This window comes from Nerophis lumbriciformis, linkage group LG27, assembly GCF_033978685.3.
Source record: "Nerophis lumbriciformis linkage group LG27, RoL_Nlum_v2.1, whole genome shotgun sequence".
Lineage (NCBI taxonomy): Eukaryota > Metazoa > Chordata > Actinopteri > Syngnathiformes > Syngnathidae > Nerophis > Nerophis lumbriciformis.
The window spans coordinates 32,878,926-32,897,666 of NC_084574.2; the positions used below are offsets into that span (position 1 = coordinate 32,878,926).

At 42.0% G+C, this 18,741-nt stretch overlaps 1 protein-coding gene across 3 annotated transcripts in view; it reads left to right on the plus strand.

The window, feature by feature from the left end:
- Positions 1-3,341: 3,341 nt before the first annotated feature.
- trim25 (tripartite motif containing 25) overlaps positions 3,342-18,741 on the plus strand; it is a 52,220-nt gene continuing 36,820 nt past the window's right edge. The window contains exons 1-2 of one of the 3 annotated variants that reach the window (XM_072916428.1): positions 3,342-4,084; positions 11,446-11,541. In XM_072916428.1, the coding sequence (XP_072772529.1) occupies positions 3,446-4,084; positions 11,446-11,541 (735 nt within the window). In that variant the 5' untranslated portion in view covers positions 3,342-3,445. The remainder of the gene's footprint in view (positions 4,085-11,445; positions 11,542-18,741) is intronic. The other 2 variants (XM_061988046.2, XM_072916427.1) reach the window with 2 other exon arrangements.

Consider the following 18,741-nt stretch of genomic DNA (forward strand, 5'->3'; position numbering starts at 1 on the left):
GCTAAAATTCGTTCTATTTTATCCACTAGCGACGCTGAGATCATTATTCATGCGTTCGTTACGTCTCGTCTCGACTACTGTAACGTATTATTTTCGGGTCTCCCTATGTCTAGCATTAAAAAATTACAGTTGGTACAAAATGCGGCTGCTAGACTTTTGACAAGAACAAGAAAGTTTGATCATATTACGCCTATACTGGCTCACCTGCACTGGCTTCCTGTGCACTTAAGAAGTGACTTTAAGGTTTTACTACTTACGTATAAAATACTACACGGTCTAGCTCCGTCCTATCTTGTCGATTGTATTGTACCATATGTCCCGGCAAGAAATCTGCGTTCAAAGAACTCCGGCTTATTAGTGATTCCCAGAGCCCAAAAAAAGTCTGCGGGCTATAGAGCGTTTTCTATTCGGGCTCCAGTACTATGGAATGCCCTCCCGGTAACAATTAGAGATGCTACCTCAGTAGAAGCATTTAAGTCCCATCTTAAAACTCATTTGTATACTCTAGCCTTTAAATAGCCCCCCTGTTGGACCAGTTGATCTGCCGTTTCTTTTCTTTTCTCCTCTGCTCCCCTTTTCCTTGAGGGGGGGGGGGGGCACAGGTCCGGTGGCCATGGATGAAGTGCTGGCTGTCCAGAGTCGGGACCCGGGGTGGACCGCTCGCCTGTGCATCGGCTGGGAACATCTCTACGCTGCTGACCCGTCTCCGCTCGGGATGGTGTCCTGCTGGCCCCACTATGGACTGGACTCTTACTATTATGTTGGATCCACTATGGACTGGACTCTCACAATATTATGTCAGACCCACTCGACATCCATTGCTTTCGGTCTCCCCTAGAGGGGGGGGGTTACCCACATATGCGGTCCTCTCCAAGGTTTCTCATAGTCATTCACATCGACGTCCCACTGGGGTGAGTTTTTCCTTGCCCGTATGTGGGCTTTGTACCGAGGATGTCGTTGTGGCTTGTGCAGCCCTTTGAGACACTTGTGATTTAGGGCTATATAAATAAAGATTGATTGATTGATTTAAGCAGGTGTTTTTTGTTTACATTGTTATTGCCTTATAGTCACTTTTCCACCCCTTTATATATTAGGTATAGTTGTAAGTATAAAAAAAAAGGTCAAAGACAAAGCTATTCGGTTTCTTGTGAGTATATACACTTCACTGCCGATGTGGGGGGGCGCCACCTAAAATCTTGCCTAGGGCGCCAGATTGGTTAGGGCCGGGCCTGCTGGCAAGTATGTCTGTATTTCCTTTTGTTTTCTTTCCTTGATGTTGAAAGTGCCTTGACTTTTGTGTGAATCATAAATGTATGTTTGTTGTTCAATTAACAAAAATAATAAAATAAAAAAATAAAAAATAAAAAACAGTTGCACTCAGGCGGAAAGCAGGGCACACCCTGGACATTTCACGTGACAAATGCGCACGACCGATATTCCTGGCCAGGGCCGGCCCGTGGCATAGGCCGTATAGGCAAATGCTAAGGGCGCCGTCCATCAGGGGGCGCCACGCCAGTGCCACAAATGTTGGAGAAAAAAAAAAAAAAAAAAAAGTTGGTACTATTATTTCTAAATACAAAAAATAATCCCACGTTAATTAAAATGCAAAGTAAAGCCTATTTAATAGAACTATTATTTGTTACAACATTACGACCCCCTCCCGCGCACGGTGCGCCCCCTCCCTTCCCGTATCATGACTCTTTTTGGACGTCACCACATCAAAAAATCAACACAAGATGTCAAAACGGCCAAAACTGTCAGGTGCCCAAGGAAGAAAAAAGAGAAAAGAAGAGGAGTAGAAACGAGAAAAGACAGGGGTAGCAGGTAGGTAACGTTAGCCTACATTAAATTATTTGTCTGTTACAGAATGTGATAGTAACTTGGCTTTTTAGCATTAAGCTAATGTTACATGATTCGGCAATTGCTAATCAATAAATAGCTAGTTCTGTTTTAACGTCGGGTTAATATTGTGGAGGGGGCTAAATTGTTATGGAAAATAATAATGTAACGTTAGGTAATTACAGTACTCCCACCTTACATTCCTCAGGGACATTTGTATTAGATCTTTTAAGCAGGTGTTTTTTGTTTACATTGTTATTGCCTTAGAGTCACTTTTCCACCCCTTTATATATTAGGTATAGTTGTAAGTATAAAAAAAAAGGTCAAAGACAAAGCTATTCGGTTTCTTGTGAGTATATACACTTCACTGCCGATGTGGGGGGGCGCCACCTAAAATCTTGCCTAGGGCGCCAGATTGGTTAGGGCCGGGCCTGCTGGCAAGTATGTCTGTATTTCCTTTTGTTTTCTTTCCTTGATGTTGAAAGTGCCTTGGCTTTTATGTGAATCATAAATGTATGTTTGTTGTTCAATTAACAAAAATAATAAAATAAAAAAATAAAAAACAGTTGCACTCAGGCGGAAAGCAGGGCACACCCTGGACATTTCACGTGACAAATGCGCACGACCGATATTCCTGGCCAGGGCCGGCCCGTGGCATAGGCCGTATAGGCAAATGCTAAGGGCGCCGTCCATCAGGGGGCGCCACGCCAGTGCCACAAATGTTGGAGAAAAAAAAAAAAGAAAAAAAAGTTGGTACTATTATTTCTAAATACAAAAAATTATCTCACGTTAATTAAAATGCAAAGTAAAGCCTATTTAATAGAAATATTATTTGTTACAACATTACGACCCCCTCCCGCGCACGGTGCGCCCCCTCCCTTCCCGTATCATGACTCTTTTTGGACGTCACCACATCAAAAAATCAACACAAGATGTCAAAACGGCCAAAACTGTCAGGTGCCCAAGGAAGAAAAAAGAGAAAAGAAGAGGAGTAGAAACGAGAAAAGACAGGGGTAGCAGGTAGGTAACGTTAGCCTACATTAAATTATTTGTCTGTTACAGAATGTGATAGTAACCTGGCTTTTTAGCATTAAGCTAATGTTACATGATTCGGCAATTGCTAATCAATAAATAGCTAGTTCTGTTTTAACGTCGGGTTAATATTGTGGAGGGGGCTAAATTGTTATGGAAAATAATAATGTAACGTTAGGTAATTACAGTACTCACCTTACATTCCTCAGGGACATTTGTATTAGATCTTTTAAGCAGGTGTTTTTTGTTTACATTGTTATTGCCTTCTGGTTAGCTAATGTTTGCCCTGCAGGTAATAGTCACCTGTCCACCCCTTTATATATTAGGTATAGTTGTAAGTAAAAAAAAGGTCAAAGACAAAGCTATTCGGTTTCTTGTGAGTATATACACTTCACTGACGATGTGGGGGGGGCGCCACCTAAAATCTTGCCTAGGGCGCCAGATTGGTTAGGGCCGGGCCTGTTCCTGGCGGTGTCGCCGAGGTCACGTGACAAATAGGCGTTTAAGTTTCGTTTCTGTTCAAGCGCCTTTAAAGATTCCTCCGCGGGCTCGGCGCTCACATTGCGGCGTCAACATGGAAGAAGCGGACTTCTCCCTGCTTAGTCTCGGGAGCGACCTGACCTGCTGCATCTGCCTGAGCACCTTCGACTGTCCGGTCACCATCCCCTGCGGACACAACTTCTGCCAGGCGTGTCTCCTCAAAACCTGGACGGACACGTACGACTGTCCGCAGTGTCGGACGAACTACCCCGTCAAGCCGCAGCTGAAGAAGAACACCGTCCTCAGCGCCGTGGTGGAGACTTTTAAAGAGCGCTCGAGGAATAGCGACGTGCTAAAAGAAGACAGCTGCGAAGCGGAAGTAAACAACAAGGCGGAAGTAAACAAAAAGGCGGAAGAAAGCAACAAGGCGGCCGAACACGATGGAGTCTGTTGTGATACCTGCATGGAGGCAAAGGCGAGCAAAACCTGCCTCACCTGCATGGCGTCTTTCTGCGCGGAGCACCTGCGGCCGCACCTGGACAACCCGGTGTTCCGCGTCCACCAGCTGGCGGAGCCGGTGGGTGATCTGACGGAGCGCATCTGCAAGGCGCACAACAAGCCCATGGAGCTCTACTGCCCTCAACATAGCCGCCTCGTCTGCGTCCTCTGCCTCAACCAAATGCACAAACAATGCACACTCGTCTCTCCCGACCAGCAGCTCATCAAGAAAAAGGTAATGTTGTGCGAAATTCTGTATCCCTGAAATATTTGGTATTCCTCTCCAGAGGTGGGTAGAGTAGCCAGAAATTGTACTCAAGTAAGAGTACTGTTACTTTAGAGATTTATTACTCAAGTAAAAGTAATGCGTAGTCACCCAATTATTTACTTGAGTAAAAGTAAAAAGTATGTTGTGAAAAAACTACTCAAGTACTGAGTAACTGATGAGTAACATACACACACATATCATATATATATATATATATATACATATATACACATACATTGATATATACAGTATATCATTTATATTTATTTATTTTGCCGTTTTTGTTTACATGTTAAAGGTGTTTTAATGAATATACATGCATGTTTAACACATATAGATTCCTTTCTTTCATGTTGACAAGAATATAAGTTGGTGTATTACCTGATTCTGATGACTTGCATTGATTGTAATCAGACAGCAGTGCTTAACGTCCACGTTTTCAAATGCAGGAGAAAAAAAGTTCCTCCTTTCTGTCTAATACCACATGAAAGTGGTTGGTTTTTGGTATCTTATTTGTCCAGCTTCCATATTCGTTTTCACACACTTTACAAGAAATACATTGGCGGCAAATTCCGAGGCTTGCTAGCTTGTTTGCGCTGGCTTTCGGAGACTCTTATTTTGAAAGCGCAGGCGCGATGGAGCGGCACTTTTATTGTGAAGACAGGAACTGTGCAGTCAGTCTTTAGGCTTGTGACGGGATGTACGTTTGAAATAAAAAAGTGTCTTTTTTCCTTCACACTTTTGATTGATTGATTGAAACTTGTATTAGTAGATTGCACAGTACAGTACATATTCCGTACAATTGACCACTAAATGGTAACACCCCAATAAGTTTTTCAACTTGTTTAAGTCAGGTCATGTGACCGCCTGGCTCTGTTTGATTGGTCCAACGTCACCAGTGACTGCATCTGATTGGTGGAACGGAGTCAAACGTCACTAGTGACTGCATTTTATTGGTGAAACGGAGTGAAACGTCACCAGTAACGCAGGCACTATGAAGGTCTGTCTGACAGACCAAAACAAACAAAGCGTGCATTAACAGATCGATAAAAATTAGTAGCGAGTAGCGAGCTGAATGTAGATAAAAGTAGCGGAGTAAAAGTAGCGTTTCTTCTCTATAAATATACTCAAGTAAAAGTAAAAGTAAGTTGCATTAAAACTACTCTTAGAAGTACAATTTATCCCAAAAGTTACTCAAGTAGATGTAACGGCGTAAATGTAGCGTGTTACTACCCACCTCTGTTCCTCTCCCGCGCATACTTGCCAATCTTGAAACCTCCGAATTCGGGAGGTTGGGGGGGGGGGCGGGGTTAAGGAGGAGGAGTATATTTATAGCTAGAATTCACTGAAATTAAAGTATTTCCATCCATCCATCTTCTTTCGCTTGTCCGAGGTCGGGTCGCGGGGGCAGCAGCCTAAGCAGGGAAGCCCAGACTTTCCTCTCCCCAGCCACTTCGTCCAGCTCTTCCCGGGGGATCCCGATGTGTTCCCAGGCCAGCCGGGATACATAGTCTTCCCAACGTGTCCTGGGTCTTCCCCGTGGCCCTAAACACCTCCCTAAGGAGGCGTTCGGGTGGCATCCTGACCTTCACCCCCGGTTCAAAGCTCAACTGCAGGGCGGAGGTGGATGTTATGTGAAGGGCTCGATACATCTCTAAGGTCACCGCCGCCCCCCCACCTCGCCCTCGCATCAACCACCTTCACCATGACCGGCGTTACACACCCGCTACCAGCGGTACGGTCACCCCCTCACACGTGCGGCAAACCCCCCCCGAGGGGGGGAGCGTCACGGCGGTAGGCCGACCGAGGCCGCCAGCATGAATATGCCGCTTTTACATGGATCTAGTGGGCCTGGATAACGAAAAAGGCAACGATACGGCCGCTTCCCCATCAACGACACTTGCCCAACACCATCCGGTTCTTACCAAGCCTTGTACATACCTGCCAACTACTCCGGTTTTCCCGTAATTAGTACGGTTTTCATCAACCTATTTCGGGTTACGGTTGCAGTGATAAAAAATACGGTTTTTCATTAATTAAAAAAAAATTTTTTTTTTAAATGCGCGAGGCTATTTATAGCACCGCTGCCAAGCACGAGGCCATTGTTTCCAAACGAGCGAGATGTAGCGGCTAGCTACGGGGTGTTAGCCAATGGCTTTGGCTGGGGGGCGGGACTTCCGGGGAAGTTAGGGAAGTGACGTTGTTGACAGGAAGTGTTAGTTCGAGTTTTGCCGGGAAAGAGGGGAGACGCACATTGGAGCTGTTGTGTGGTTACATTGCATTTTATTATAATAAATACGAGACAAACGAATAAGTCTATGAGCCTACGTTCCTGGGAACATTACAGAACGATCATGGAATCAGCCGGAGAAAAATCGCAAACGAGTCTTAAACCGAAAAGAAAACTGCAGTCATTCCGTGAAGAATATTCAAAAGCCTATCCGGGAATAATTATTCGTTCCAAAAAGGGTGAAAACTACGCGAATTGCACCTTGTGCAGACAAGATTTTTCGATCGGACACGGAGGAAATAGCGATGTAAAAGACCACGTTGGGACAAAAAAACACAAGTCTAATGCCGTTGCTAGCGATACAAGTGGAAAACTTTCAACGTTTTTCGGATTTTAGCCACAAAAAGGTAATGACACCAATGTTATCTTTTGGAATTGTTTAGTACTGTTATACTGTTAAAAGTGTTTATACTATTTATGCTTTCAAGTCCAAGTTGAAGAAATATTGTTAAATGTTGACAGCATAACTACCAAAATACAGAAGTATGTCCTTAATATTTTTGCAGTGCTATTTCTGTTGAAAAGTTAAAATGATTACATTAGAGATGTGATGTGCCACTTTTCAAGTGTCTGATGGCTTAAATTAATTTTCATTAATTTTTCAAATTTTGAATTCTTTTGAAAGGCTTACAAAAAAACTACATTTGAATTGTAATTCCATGCTATTGACAGGACTATTAATTTTAATGAAGTTAGCTTACCATGTTTACAGTATGATAATTGTGATAGAAATGTGAATTTTAGGCACAGAATATTTTTTACAATTGAACAAGGCAGTAGATTATACAAGCTTGGACAGAAAGTTAATAATGACACCAATTTTTTTTTTTTTTATGGAATTGTTTAGTACTGTTTTACCATTTGTTTACTGTAAAAAGTGTTTATACTGTTTATACTTTCAATTAACAAATTGAAGTCTTGTGAAAGGTTGACAGGATAACTGGCATTAACTGTCAAAATAATTTCAAACTATTGAAGTTAGCTTACAGAATAAACATGTCAATCAACCCATATGATTTTTGCTGTAATATTTTTGTTTTGAAAAGTCACTGTGACTGATAGAAAAGTGATGGTTTTAGCAACATTTTAACCTGTCTGAATGCTAATAATCATTTTGCGTCGGGGGGCGAAGCCTGAACCCCCCACCAGGACTTTGTCCTGGACCCTGGGTACTAGGTTTTTCTGATTTCAAAAGTTGGCAGGTATGCTTGTATGCCAAGCCCCGCGGGGCTCTAGCTGTTTTGGCCTCGGTGTGCGGCCCATCAGGATGCGCCGCCGTCAAGCCACGAGGACCCGCCGTCGGCGCGGAGACCGCCGTGCCACACGCGCCAAGCAGAGCAGGGGAAGCAGGCCGAAACCCGCCACCCCCACACCACAAGGCTCCGAGACCACTGTATTGACCCCGACGCATGGCCCTCCGGGACGCGCCGCCGTCAAGCCGCAATGGCCTGCCGTCGGCGCGGAACCCGTCGTGCCACACGCGCCAAGCAGAGCGGGGGGAAACAGGCCGAAACCTACCCCCCCCGCCCCACGAGGCCCTGAGACTTCTGTGTTAGCCTCGGTGCGCAGCCCGCCGGGACGCGCCGCCGTCAAGCCACAAGGACCTGCCGTCGGCGCGGAGCCCGCCGTGCCACACGCGCCAAGCAGAGCGGGGGGAGGCCGGCCGAAACCCGCCACCCCCGCACCACAAGGCTCCGAGACCACTGTGTTAACCCCGACGCATGGCCCACCGGGACGCGCCGCCGTCAAACCGCAATGGCCTGCCGTCGGCGCGGAGCCCGTCGTTCCACACGCGCCAAGCAGAGCGGGGGGAAGCAGGCCGAGACCTGCCACCCCCACACCACGAGGCCCTGAGACTTCTGTGTTAACCCCGACGTGCGGCCCGTCGGGACGCGCCGCCGTCAAGCCGCAAGGGCCTGCCGTCGGAGCGGAGCCCGCCGTGCCACACGCGCCAAATAATGGGGAACGGGCCGAGACCCGCACCCCCACCACAAGGCCCTGAGACTTCCATCATTTATTCAATTAATTCTTCTTGTATGTTATGGACACTATTGAGAATAGGCATGTTGTGTCCTTGTGGTGAGCCAAAAGGCATATTGTACTTTATAAGACACTGTCGAGAAAAGGCAGGTCGCGGGGGCAGCAGCCTAAGCAGGGAAGCCCAGACTTTCCTCTCCCCAGCCACTTCGTCCAGCTCTTCCCGGGGGATCCCGATGTGTTCCCAGTCCAGCCGGGATACATAGTCTTCCCAACGTGTCCTGGGTCTTCCCCGTGGCCCTAAACACCTCCCTAGGGAGGCGTTCGGGTGGCATCCTAACCAGATGCCCGAACCACCTCATCTGGCTCCTCTCGATGTGGAGGAGCAGCGGCTTTACTTTGAGCTCCCCCCGGATGACAGAGCTTCTCACCCTATCTCTAAGGGAGAGCCCCGCCACCCGGCGGAGGAAACTCATTTCGGCCGCTTGTACCCGTGATCTTGTCCTTTCGGTCATAACCCAAAGCTCATGACCATAGGTAAGTTTAGAGCTTATATTATTATGTATCCCCCTTTTTTGTGATTAATAAAATAAGTGTTGTACAATGCCAAGTCTACATATAATCCACATGATGTTAGTACATACTTGGGATGTACGTGGGACACATTTTCTGGCATAAAATAAGGTTTTTAATTTATTTATTTATTTTTTTTAACATGGAGTAGGCTCCAGCACCCCCCGCGACTCCAAAAGGGACAAGCAGTAGAAAATGGATGGATGGATGGAAATGAGTCTACTCCGTAGTGTTTGTTGTTGCTGGGGGACGGCGTGGCGCGGTTGGGAGAGTGGCCGTGCCAGCAACCTGAGGGTTCCTGGTTCAATCCCCACCTTCTACCAACCTCGTCACGTCCGTTGTGTCCTTGAGCAAGACACTTCACTCTTGCTCCTGATGGGTGGTGGTTAGGGCCTTGCATGGCAGCTCCCGCCATCAGTGTGTGAATGTGTGTGTGAATGGGTGAATGTGGAAATAGTGTCAAAGCGCTTTGGGTACCTTGAAGGTAGAAAAGCGTATATTGGTGTTATTTTATCATCTATTAGAAGATGAAATAAATAAACCAAATTACAGGATGTTATTAATGTAATTTGCAGAAAATAGGTAGGCTGATCATCCGCTCTGCAGCGTGACACCAAACCACGGCCCGCGGGCCAAATACGGCCCGCCAGCGTCCAAAATCCGGCCCGCGGGAAGTCTAAAGTTTTTTTTTATTTGTTCGACCGCTTCTATGTTAGCTACCTCGCTTTGTTTATAATGTCTATTTTCAGCTGGATCTACTCTCTATTTTATGCTGCCTTTTTTTTTTTTTGCTGCAGATGTTACATATATTGTAATATTGTCCAACTCATTTTAGCTTAGGGGCCGCACGTAGGGAAATATGCGCACCCGCGGGCCGGACTATTAAAACAAAAAAATAAAAACAACTTCAGATTGTTTTCTTTGTCTTACTTTGGCCAAAAATAGAACAAACACATTCTGAAAATATTACATTAAAAGTATAGAAAAAAATACCCGACAGCGGTAAGGTTTAGATCAGTATATCTACAGAATAAAACACATGATGTCATACTTGCCAACCCTCCGGAATTTTTCGGGAGACACCCGAAATTCAGCGCCTCTCCCGAAAACCTCCCGGGACAAATATTCTCCCGAAAATCTCCCGATTTTCAGCCGGAGCTGGAGGCCACGCCCCCTCCAGCTCCATGCGGACCTGAGTGAGGACAGCCTTTTTTCACGACAGGAGGACAACAGGGTGACAAGAACTAAATCATCCAGACTAGAGATAAATTGTATTATTATGTTTATCTTACCTAAAAATAAATATATTTATTAATTAAAAAAAAAAAAAAACTAAATACATTTTTACTATATTTTGCTAAAAACATCAACATTTATTGTATTTTTATTTGTATTTTTTCTGACTCCTTATAACGTCCAGCCATAGAATTATACATTAAAATAAACATATTTGAAATAATTAATTTTAAATTTTCATAATAATGCATTTAAAATGACCATATTTAATTATTAAAATAATTGCTTGTTTATCAACAACTTTAGCATTTTATTCATTACATTTTGAAGCTCTCAGAAGCCAAGTTATGTTATATTCCTTAAGATTTATTTATGCAAGTTTGAAGTATCAATTATCTAAACACAGTTTTGCTTGCATATTTTCAGGATGTAGATATATATATATATATATATATATGAAATACTTGACTTGGTGAATTCTCGCTGTCAATATACTCCTCCTCTCTTAACCACGCCCCCAACTACGCCCGGCCCCACCCCGACCACGCCCCCCACCTCCCAAAATCGGAGGTCTCAAGGTTGGCAAGTATGATATATATATAGCTAGAATTCACTGAAAGTCAAGTATTTCTTATATATATATCTTAACCACGCCCCCCACCCTCCACTCCCACCACCCACCTCCCGAAATCGGAGGTCTCAAGGTTGGCAAGTATGCATGATGTTAGTACATCAATTGAGGAATTAGGGGGGGGGAGACACATTTTATGGCAGCACAGCAATATGCTGAAGTATTATGTCTAAAATATAATTTATTACAGTTTATCGTTGCATCGCTAGTTACAATGTTACGTGGTGACACCATCGGACATCGCTGATTCTCTGAACAACTTTGTGTGAGCTCTTTGCATGGTTTAAATAGTGCGTAGGAATACACATTATTTTCTGCATATCATTTTTCTATAAATAATATTTGTGGTGACAGTTGAGGACCCATTTGTGTGCAGCAACCATTGATAAATGAGGCCCCAGGTACGCATAAGATGTGCTAAGAAGCAGAGTTACAATGCCATCTCCTGTGCAGAATTGGAACAAGTTACATTAACATTCAGTTACAATATAATGTGGGATTGGGAGTTAGGGCCAAGAGAGATACGTCTATTTGGGTCTGCCACAAATTAATGAATATATGGGAAATACTCATATTTATTTTGATGGAACATACTTAACAGGCTTTTTGTTTCTTTTACAGTCTGACATGAAAAAAATGTTGGCTTTGTTGGATAGGAAGATTGGACAAAATGAATCTGTCCTGGCTCAAGTCACAGATAGGCAGCACACCCTGAAGGTAAGCACACGCATGAAATAAAAGCATGTCCAATCAGGGGAAATTGAGCATTGGGGTTTTTTTTGTATGCACTCGCTGTACTATTGTTTGAGTAGAAGTATGGAGGTTAATTTTTATCTTAATTATGAAAGCTTTTTTTGACACTGAATGTTTTGCATTTGAATTTTGTGAACTGAATTAATTACAGGCCTACTGAAATGCGATTTTCTTATTCAAACGGGGATAGCAGGTCCATTCTATGTGTCATACTTGATCATTTCGTGATATTGCCATATTTTTGCTGAAAGGATTTAGTAGAGAACATCGACGATAAAGTTCGCAACTTTTGGTCGCTGATAAAAAAGCCTTGCCTCTACCGGAAGTAACAGACGAGTATCGTGACGTCACAGGTTGTGGAGCTCCTCACATCTGCACATTGTTTACAATCATGGCCACCAGCAGCGAGAGCGATTCGGACCGAGAAAGCGACAATTTCCCCATTAATTTGAGCGAGGATGAAAGATTCGTGGATGAGGAAAGTGAGAGTGAAGGACTAGAGGGCAGTGGGAGCGATTCAGATAGGGAAGATGCTGTGAGAGGCGGGTGGGACCTGATATTCAGCTGGGAATGACTAAAACAGTAAATAAACACAAGACATATATATACTCTATTAGCCACAACACAACCAGGCTTATATTTAATATGCCACAAATTAATCCCGCATAACAAACACCTCCCCTGTCCATATAACCCGCCAATACAACTCAAACACCTGCACAACACACTCAATCCCACAGCCCAAAGTACCGTTCACCTCCCCGAAGTTCATACAGCACATATATTTCCCCAAAGTACCCAAAGTTACGTACGTGACATGCACATAGCGGCACGCACGTTCGGGCAAGCGATCAAATGTTTGGAAGCCGCGGCTGCATGCATACTCACGGTACCGTGTCTGCGTATCCAACTCAAAGTCCTCCTGTGTCTCTGTTGTCCCAGTTCTCCACAAGCCAATGGTAAAGCTTGACTGTCATCTTCCGGGAATGTAAACAATGAAACACCGGCTGTGTTTGTGTTGCTGCAGTCGGCCGCAATACACCGCTTCCCACCTACAGCTTTCTTCTTTGCTGTCTCCATTGTTCATTGAACAAATTGCAAAAGATTCACCAACACAGATGTCCAGAATACTGTGGAATTTTGCTATGAAAACAGACGACTTAATAGCTGGCCACCATGCTGTCCCAAAATGTCCTCCACAATCCGTGACGTCACGCGCTGACGTCATCATACCGAGACGTTTTCAGCAGGATATTCCGCGCAAAATTTAAAATTGCACATTAGTAAGCTAACCCGGCCGTATTGGCATGTGTTGCAATGTTAAGATTTCATCATTGATGTATAAACTATCAGACTGCGTGGTCGGTAGTAGTGGGTTTCAGTAGGTCTTTAATTATGCTGGCAATTTCATTAAAAAAAATCAGTGTTTTCAAATTCAGTGTAAAAAAAATTCTGTGCTGAAAAATTCAGTGTCAAAAAAGTTGCTGCTTCAAAAAGCAAGTCTCACTTCCGCTAAATTAAGACTGAAGCAATCGATCCCGTCTCAGAACTGGCCAATGATGTGTCAAGTTTGAAGTCACGCGACACGGATCTTGCAAAACGGCATTAAAAAAGCAACTAACTGTGCTCCCTGGGCATAATACAACATAATTAACATTTCAATGCAGCCTGCTGGATGTTTTCAAACTATAGAAATGATCCCAATGGTTAAAATCTGCACTTTTCAGCTAAACTGACTGTGATACACAATGTGACCAGCAGGTGGTGCTGGAAAATGTTCAGGTAAACATAGGAAGAAGACATGTTTGGATTCATAGAGGAAGGAATACATGTTCACAAGACAAAGTTTGGTCATTAATAGATGGACAACACACTCCGGTGACCATAGGAACAGTAATATTATACTGAATAAGTGGATGTTTTAAAAAAAATAATTTTTCCCCTTGTTTGTTGCATTGTTTTTATGTTATATGTTGATCAAGGAGGTGGTCTGGGAAGTAGAGGAGCAACGTTAATGTATTTTAAATATTCAGTGTTTTATTGTTTCTAGTTAATATTTTACATCCCACATTCTGTATGTTCATGTACATTCAAGTGTATTTTTCAGGAAAAAAACTAAACAGACTATCTCAAAAACCCAAACTTTAATTATGTTACTGAATTATATATGACAGTCAGAATGTACATAAAATATAGAATGTGGAATTTACAATATTAACTATAAAACACTGGATATTGAGATTATGCGTTGCGCTCCTGCAGACCACTGCCTTGATCGACATCTTTTATAATCGAGCAAGAGCAACAAAGATGCAAGAAACACGGCGAAATGTAAACGCAAAGAGTAAAAAACAGCCACATATTCAATACAATATCACTGTTCTGCAAAACCTTGCTGTAGAATTCTGCCTCCGTCTGACCACTCGCTGTGGCTTTTTTGCTCTGTAAACAAGCCCCGCCCATCCTGCCCCACTTTATTTGTTCTCAGAGCTTCGTATGTGACTCAAAAGTGCAGATTCTAACCATTGGAATCATTTCTATGGTTTGAAAATATCCAATGTTAATGTTGTTGTATTATGCCCAGGTAGCCCAGTTAACTGTCTTTTTATATGCTGTTTTGCAAGACCCGTGTCACATGACTTCAAACTTGATACCTCATTGGCTGATTCTGAGACAGGATCAATTGCTTCAGTCTTAATTTAGTGGAAGTGAGTCTTGCATTTTGAAGAAGCACATTTTTCGACACTGAACGACTTGTCCAAGGTGTACCCCGCATTCCGCCCAAGTGCAGCTGGTGTAGGCTCCAGCACCCACTGTGACCCCGAGGGTAACAAGCGGTAGAAAATGGTTGGATTTTTATACACACTTTTTTTTACACTGATTTTTTTTACACACTGAATTTTTACACACTGAATTTTTATACATTGAATATTTTTAAACATTTTTATACATGAAATGTAATTGTCAGCATAATTTCATGTATAACAGTTCAGTTTGCTAAATTCAGTTTCATAAATTCAGCTTTCGTAATTAAGACACAAACTAACCTCAATATAGAAGCAAAAAAAATGTCAACTGTTCTTTTGCAGGGGCTGTGGCGTGTCAATATGACTTCATCATATAATTTGCATAATCGGTGATTATGCATATATTTTCTTTAAGGTTAAAGAACAAGTTATACATATACTGTATTTAAAAACAAATCATGCTTGTTATTGGTATTAAATATATTTTTATCTTATACAGTTTTGCTGTTTAGTTTAGTATAGTTGTTGCCGCTTATTTTATCAGTACAATGTAACACAGGCTGCACTTTGTACACTCCTGGTTTATTGACATTTTATTCTGCCCTCCCTAAATGTTGGAATTTAGTTTGCCAAAGATGTAAACAGTCTTTTAAACGAGATATTTTTATTTTGTTTATTGATAGTCTCCACATTGAAGTCACTGTAAGTAAACACACAAGGGAAAGGACATTAATATACATATGAAGGGCTCATGCATGTAGGAATCATGTTAAATCAACAATACAGGTTGGTATAAACTGGAAAAAAGCAATACAATATAATAATAATAATATAATACAATAATAACAATTAAAAAAAAAAGCAATACACACTGAACCAACTGATTGACAGGCTAACAAAAATGAGCAGAGCAATCTTTTACAAACATTTCTCAAATGAGATTTTAACGGAACAAAATTGACATAAAATAGCAAGTACATTCCTACTTACAGCCATACGTATATTCACCAAACTCTGTAGAAACAAATCCTGGTACTGACTGCCAATGTTCGTAATAACGGCGTTCACTTTTACTAATAACAAGTATTGTAATTACTTTTAGGTTCGTTATGACGCCGCTAGCGATAGCTTGACGTAACGTGGCACGCTACTTTTGATGTGGTTTTATGTAGGGGTGTAACGGTACGTGTATTTGTATTGAACAGTTTCGGTACGGGGGTTTCGGTTCGGAGGTGTACCGAACGAGTTTCCACACTAACATATTAAGTAGCTGCCTCTGTTTCTGTCAGTACTCTACACAGCACCCAGCATTGTCCCACCCACACAACCATCTGATTGGTTACAAACAGAGCGGTAACAGCCAATCAGCAGTGCGTATTCAGAGCGCATGGAGTCAGTGCTTAGCGTTTAGCAGGTAAGCATCAAGCTGCAGAGTCTCCCCAAATTATAATGAACACCTCCCAGTCAACTACTAGTAACATCACTATGAGCCCGTTGACATTCTAGAAATATAAAAGGCAACTCGGCTCGCTCGCAGTCCTGGCTTGAGGTGAAGGCTAATTCGCTTTTAGCGTAACGTTAGCTCATTTTGCGGTGTGTGTGTGTTACGGACAGCAAAGCCCTGTCTGTCTGTTATTTCACTTTACCTTTTTCTGTGTTGATTGAGCTGTGTTGAAGCAGCAAAAAAGGACATTATGTTAAATGAAGAGTTTCTGTCTCTGATAGTTGATATAATAATTACGCATTACAAACATAGCAGCTAAAATCATCGGCCTACCCACACCCAACATTTCAGACTTAAACCACAGGTCCATCACCCGACTGGCAAAAACAATAGTCCAGGATATCACTCACCCACTACACAAATACATCATCCCACTACCATCAGGGCGCAGGTACAGAACTATCAAATTCCGGAGGGCCCGCCTCAGGAAAAGCCTTATCCCTGCAGCTATAGCCGCCCTTAACAGCAGGCCCGGCCGACCCGTCTGACAAGCCTGTAAATGTGTGTTAGTCTTGTATGATGTCTTTTTGTTATTTTTTTTGTGTGTGATGTGTAATGTCTAGTGTTTAAATGTACGGCAGTGACAATGAATTTCCCCAAGGGGACCAATAAATCTAAATCTAATCTAATGTAACTGCATCATAAAGCCTACATGAACTCCATGGTGTTCAGGGATGTATAGTCTCTCCTACTGCTATTGTACCATTTTTTCAGCTATGGTTACATTAATCATTAGTTATGTAGCAGCCTAGTTTTGAATGGCAGGGTCCCTGCTATCACATGTTGATAACAATATAACATTTACATAATAAATCAACTACAGGCTTCCCAAATGCTGTAATAAATTAAGCATGATGAGTTGACTTGAAACTGTTTAATGTTGCACTTTTTATATGTAGAAGAAAAGTTTTGTCATTTTATTTAATCCGAGCAACAACCTGAGGCAGTTTAATGTTGATTAACGTGGGTAGAATTATTATAGTGTTCCCAATGTTAAAAGGATAAAGCCATTGTTTACAAATTTGTTAAATAAATAACCAAAAAATGTATATTTTGTTGTTTTCTTACTGTACCGAAAATGAACCAAATCGTGACCTCTAAACCGAGGTACGTACCGAACCGAAATTTTTGTGTACCGTTACACCCCTAGTTTTATGTCATTAACAAGACAGCATCATAAGTGCAGCAAGTTCAATGCAGGAAATGTCTTTTTACTAGTCAAAGCAACAAGCGTCAACGCACTAAAATTTACTTAGGAAGATTAGATTAGGAAGAGGAACCATTCCACTATGACACAGCAGACAACATCCGCACACGTACACAATGGGAATAATGAACAGCAAATCGATGATTGAAGTGACAAACTTGCCATCCAAACAATACACCGTTTGTTGACAAGAAGAAATGACAGCTATCGAAGCACATTCAATGTCGTTATAAACCAGAGGTAACACAATCCGGTGAAAAGATTCAAACTGCCGCTGCTAACTGCTTAAGATAACAAACACAGCTCCATTGAAACCCTCAAAGATGTCATACGTCACTCTGCAACAGAGCCTTTTCAAAGCACACACACGCACTGTGCTCTTATGAGACGTCTCTCAAATGAATATGGCAGATATTTGAAGGGTATTTCTTTTAAGTAATCTATTAATGACTTTCCTTAGTAATTAATTACATTTATAAAAAAATTATTCCGTTAGTATTTAAATTTCTTATTTGGTTAAGTAACGAGTAACTATAATGAATTACTTTTTTAAAAAGGAATTTTCAGAACACTGCTGACCGCTAACTTTGTACTGCTCCTGCAGCTGGTGATGTGCGGATTGATACTGAAATTTTGATACCGTCGATACCAGATCTTTATGCTCTAATATTGATTTCCAAATCAAAATATCGATGCATTTCATACTTTATTTACTTGATGTAATGTACATCATTAACAGGCAGACAGTGTAAAGTAACTAAATCATTGAGTCCAAATAAAATGTGATTGCTGGGAACTACTTTTTCTTCCGCCTCAGCAAATACGTAATGTGTAAGCGTCATGTTTTGCTCAGTCATTCAGTCTGTCATTTGACTAATTAGAAAAATGACTGGCAATTATGAGTCACTCAGTGTTATAAAACAGCACGTGTCCTTTTATTAGAAACTATTTGGAAACTCAACATACAGAGTTCAATATAAATAGTGCGGAATAATGCAATCATTAGTTTAACCATTGATTTTTTATATTGTTTCAGGATGATTCCTCAAGAGCAGAAACACTTAAATTACACTACTTTTTACATTTTATCACACACGAGGTATTTGCACAAAGATTGACGATACCAGCTGGAATTTTACTCGGTGTTGGATGGAATAAAATCAGTGGTATGTCACATTGTGTGCGTGCTGACTAACTATGGAAGCATGTTGCTCAAACTTCAAACTCTTACTTTTTAAAACAAATAACAGTCGATGTTTTGTGGAACATGATTGCAGGAGATGGAAGCACATAAATCAAGGTGAAGGGTTACTTCCTGTATCGCGCAATCGTTTAAAAAATATATGTATATTTTCAATGTCTACTCTTTCTATTTGTGTCTTACCGTATTTTTCGGATTATAAGGCGCACTAAAAATATTTTTTCTTCTTCTCAAAACACAGTGCGCCTTATAACCTGGTACGCGTAATGTAAGGAATAATTCTGGTTTTGCTTACCGACCTTGAAGCTATTTTATTTGGTACATGGTGTAATGATAAGTGAGACCAGTGGATGGCAGTCAGACATAAGAGATCCTATGACTCAAGTAAACAACACCAACATTTAATATGTTCCATTGAGAATATAGAACATTACACACGGTGCTCAAAAATCTATCAAAATGTTTTAGAATGACTTTGGTAAGCTATGAAGCCGCACCGCTTGAT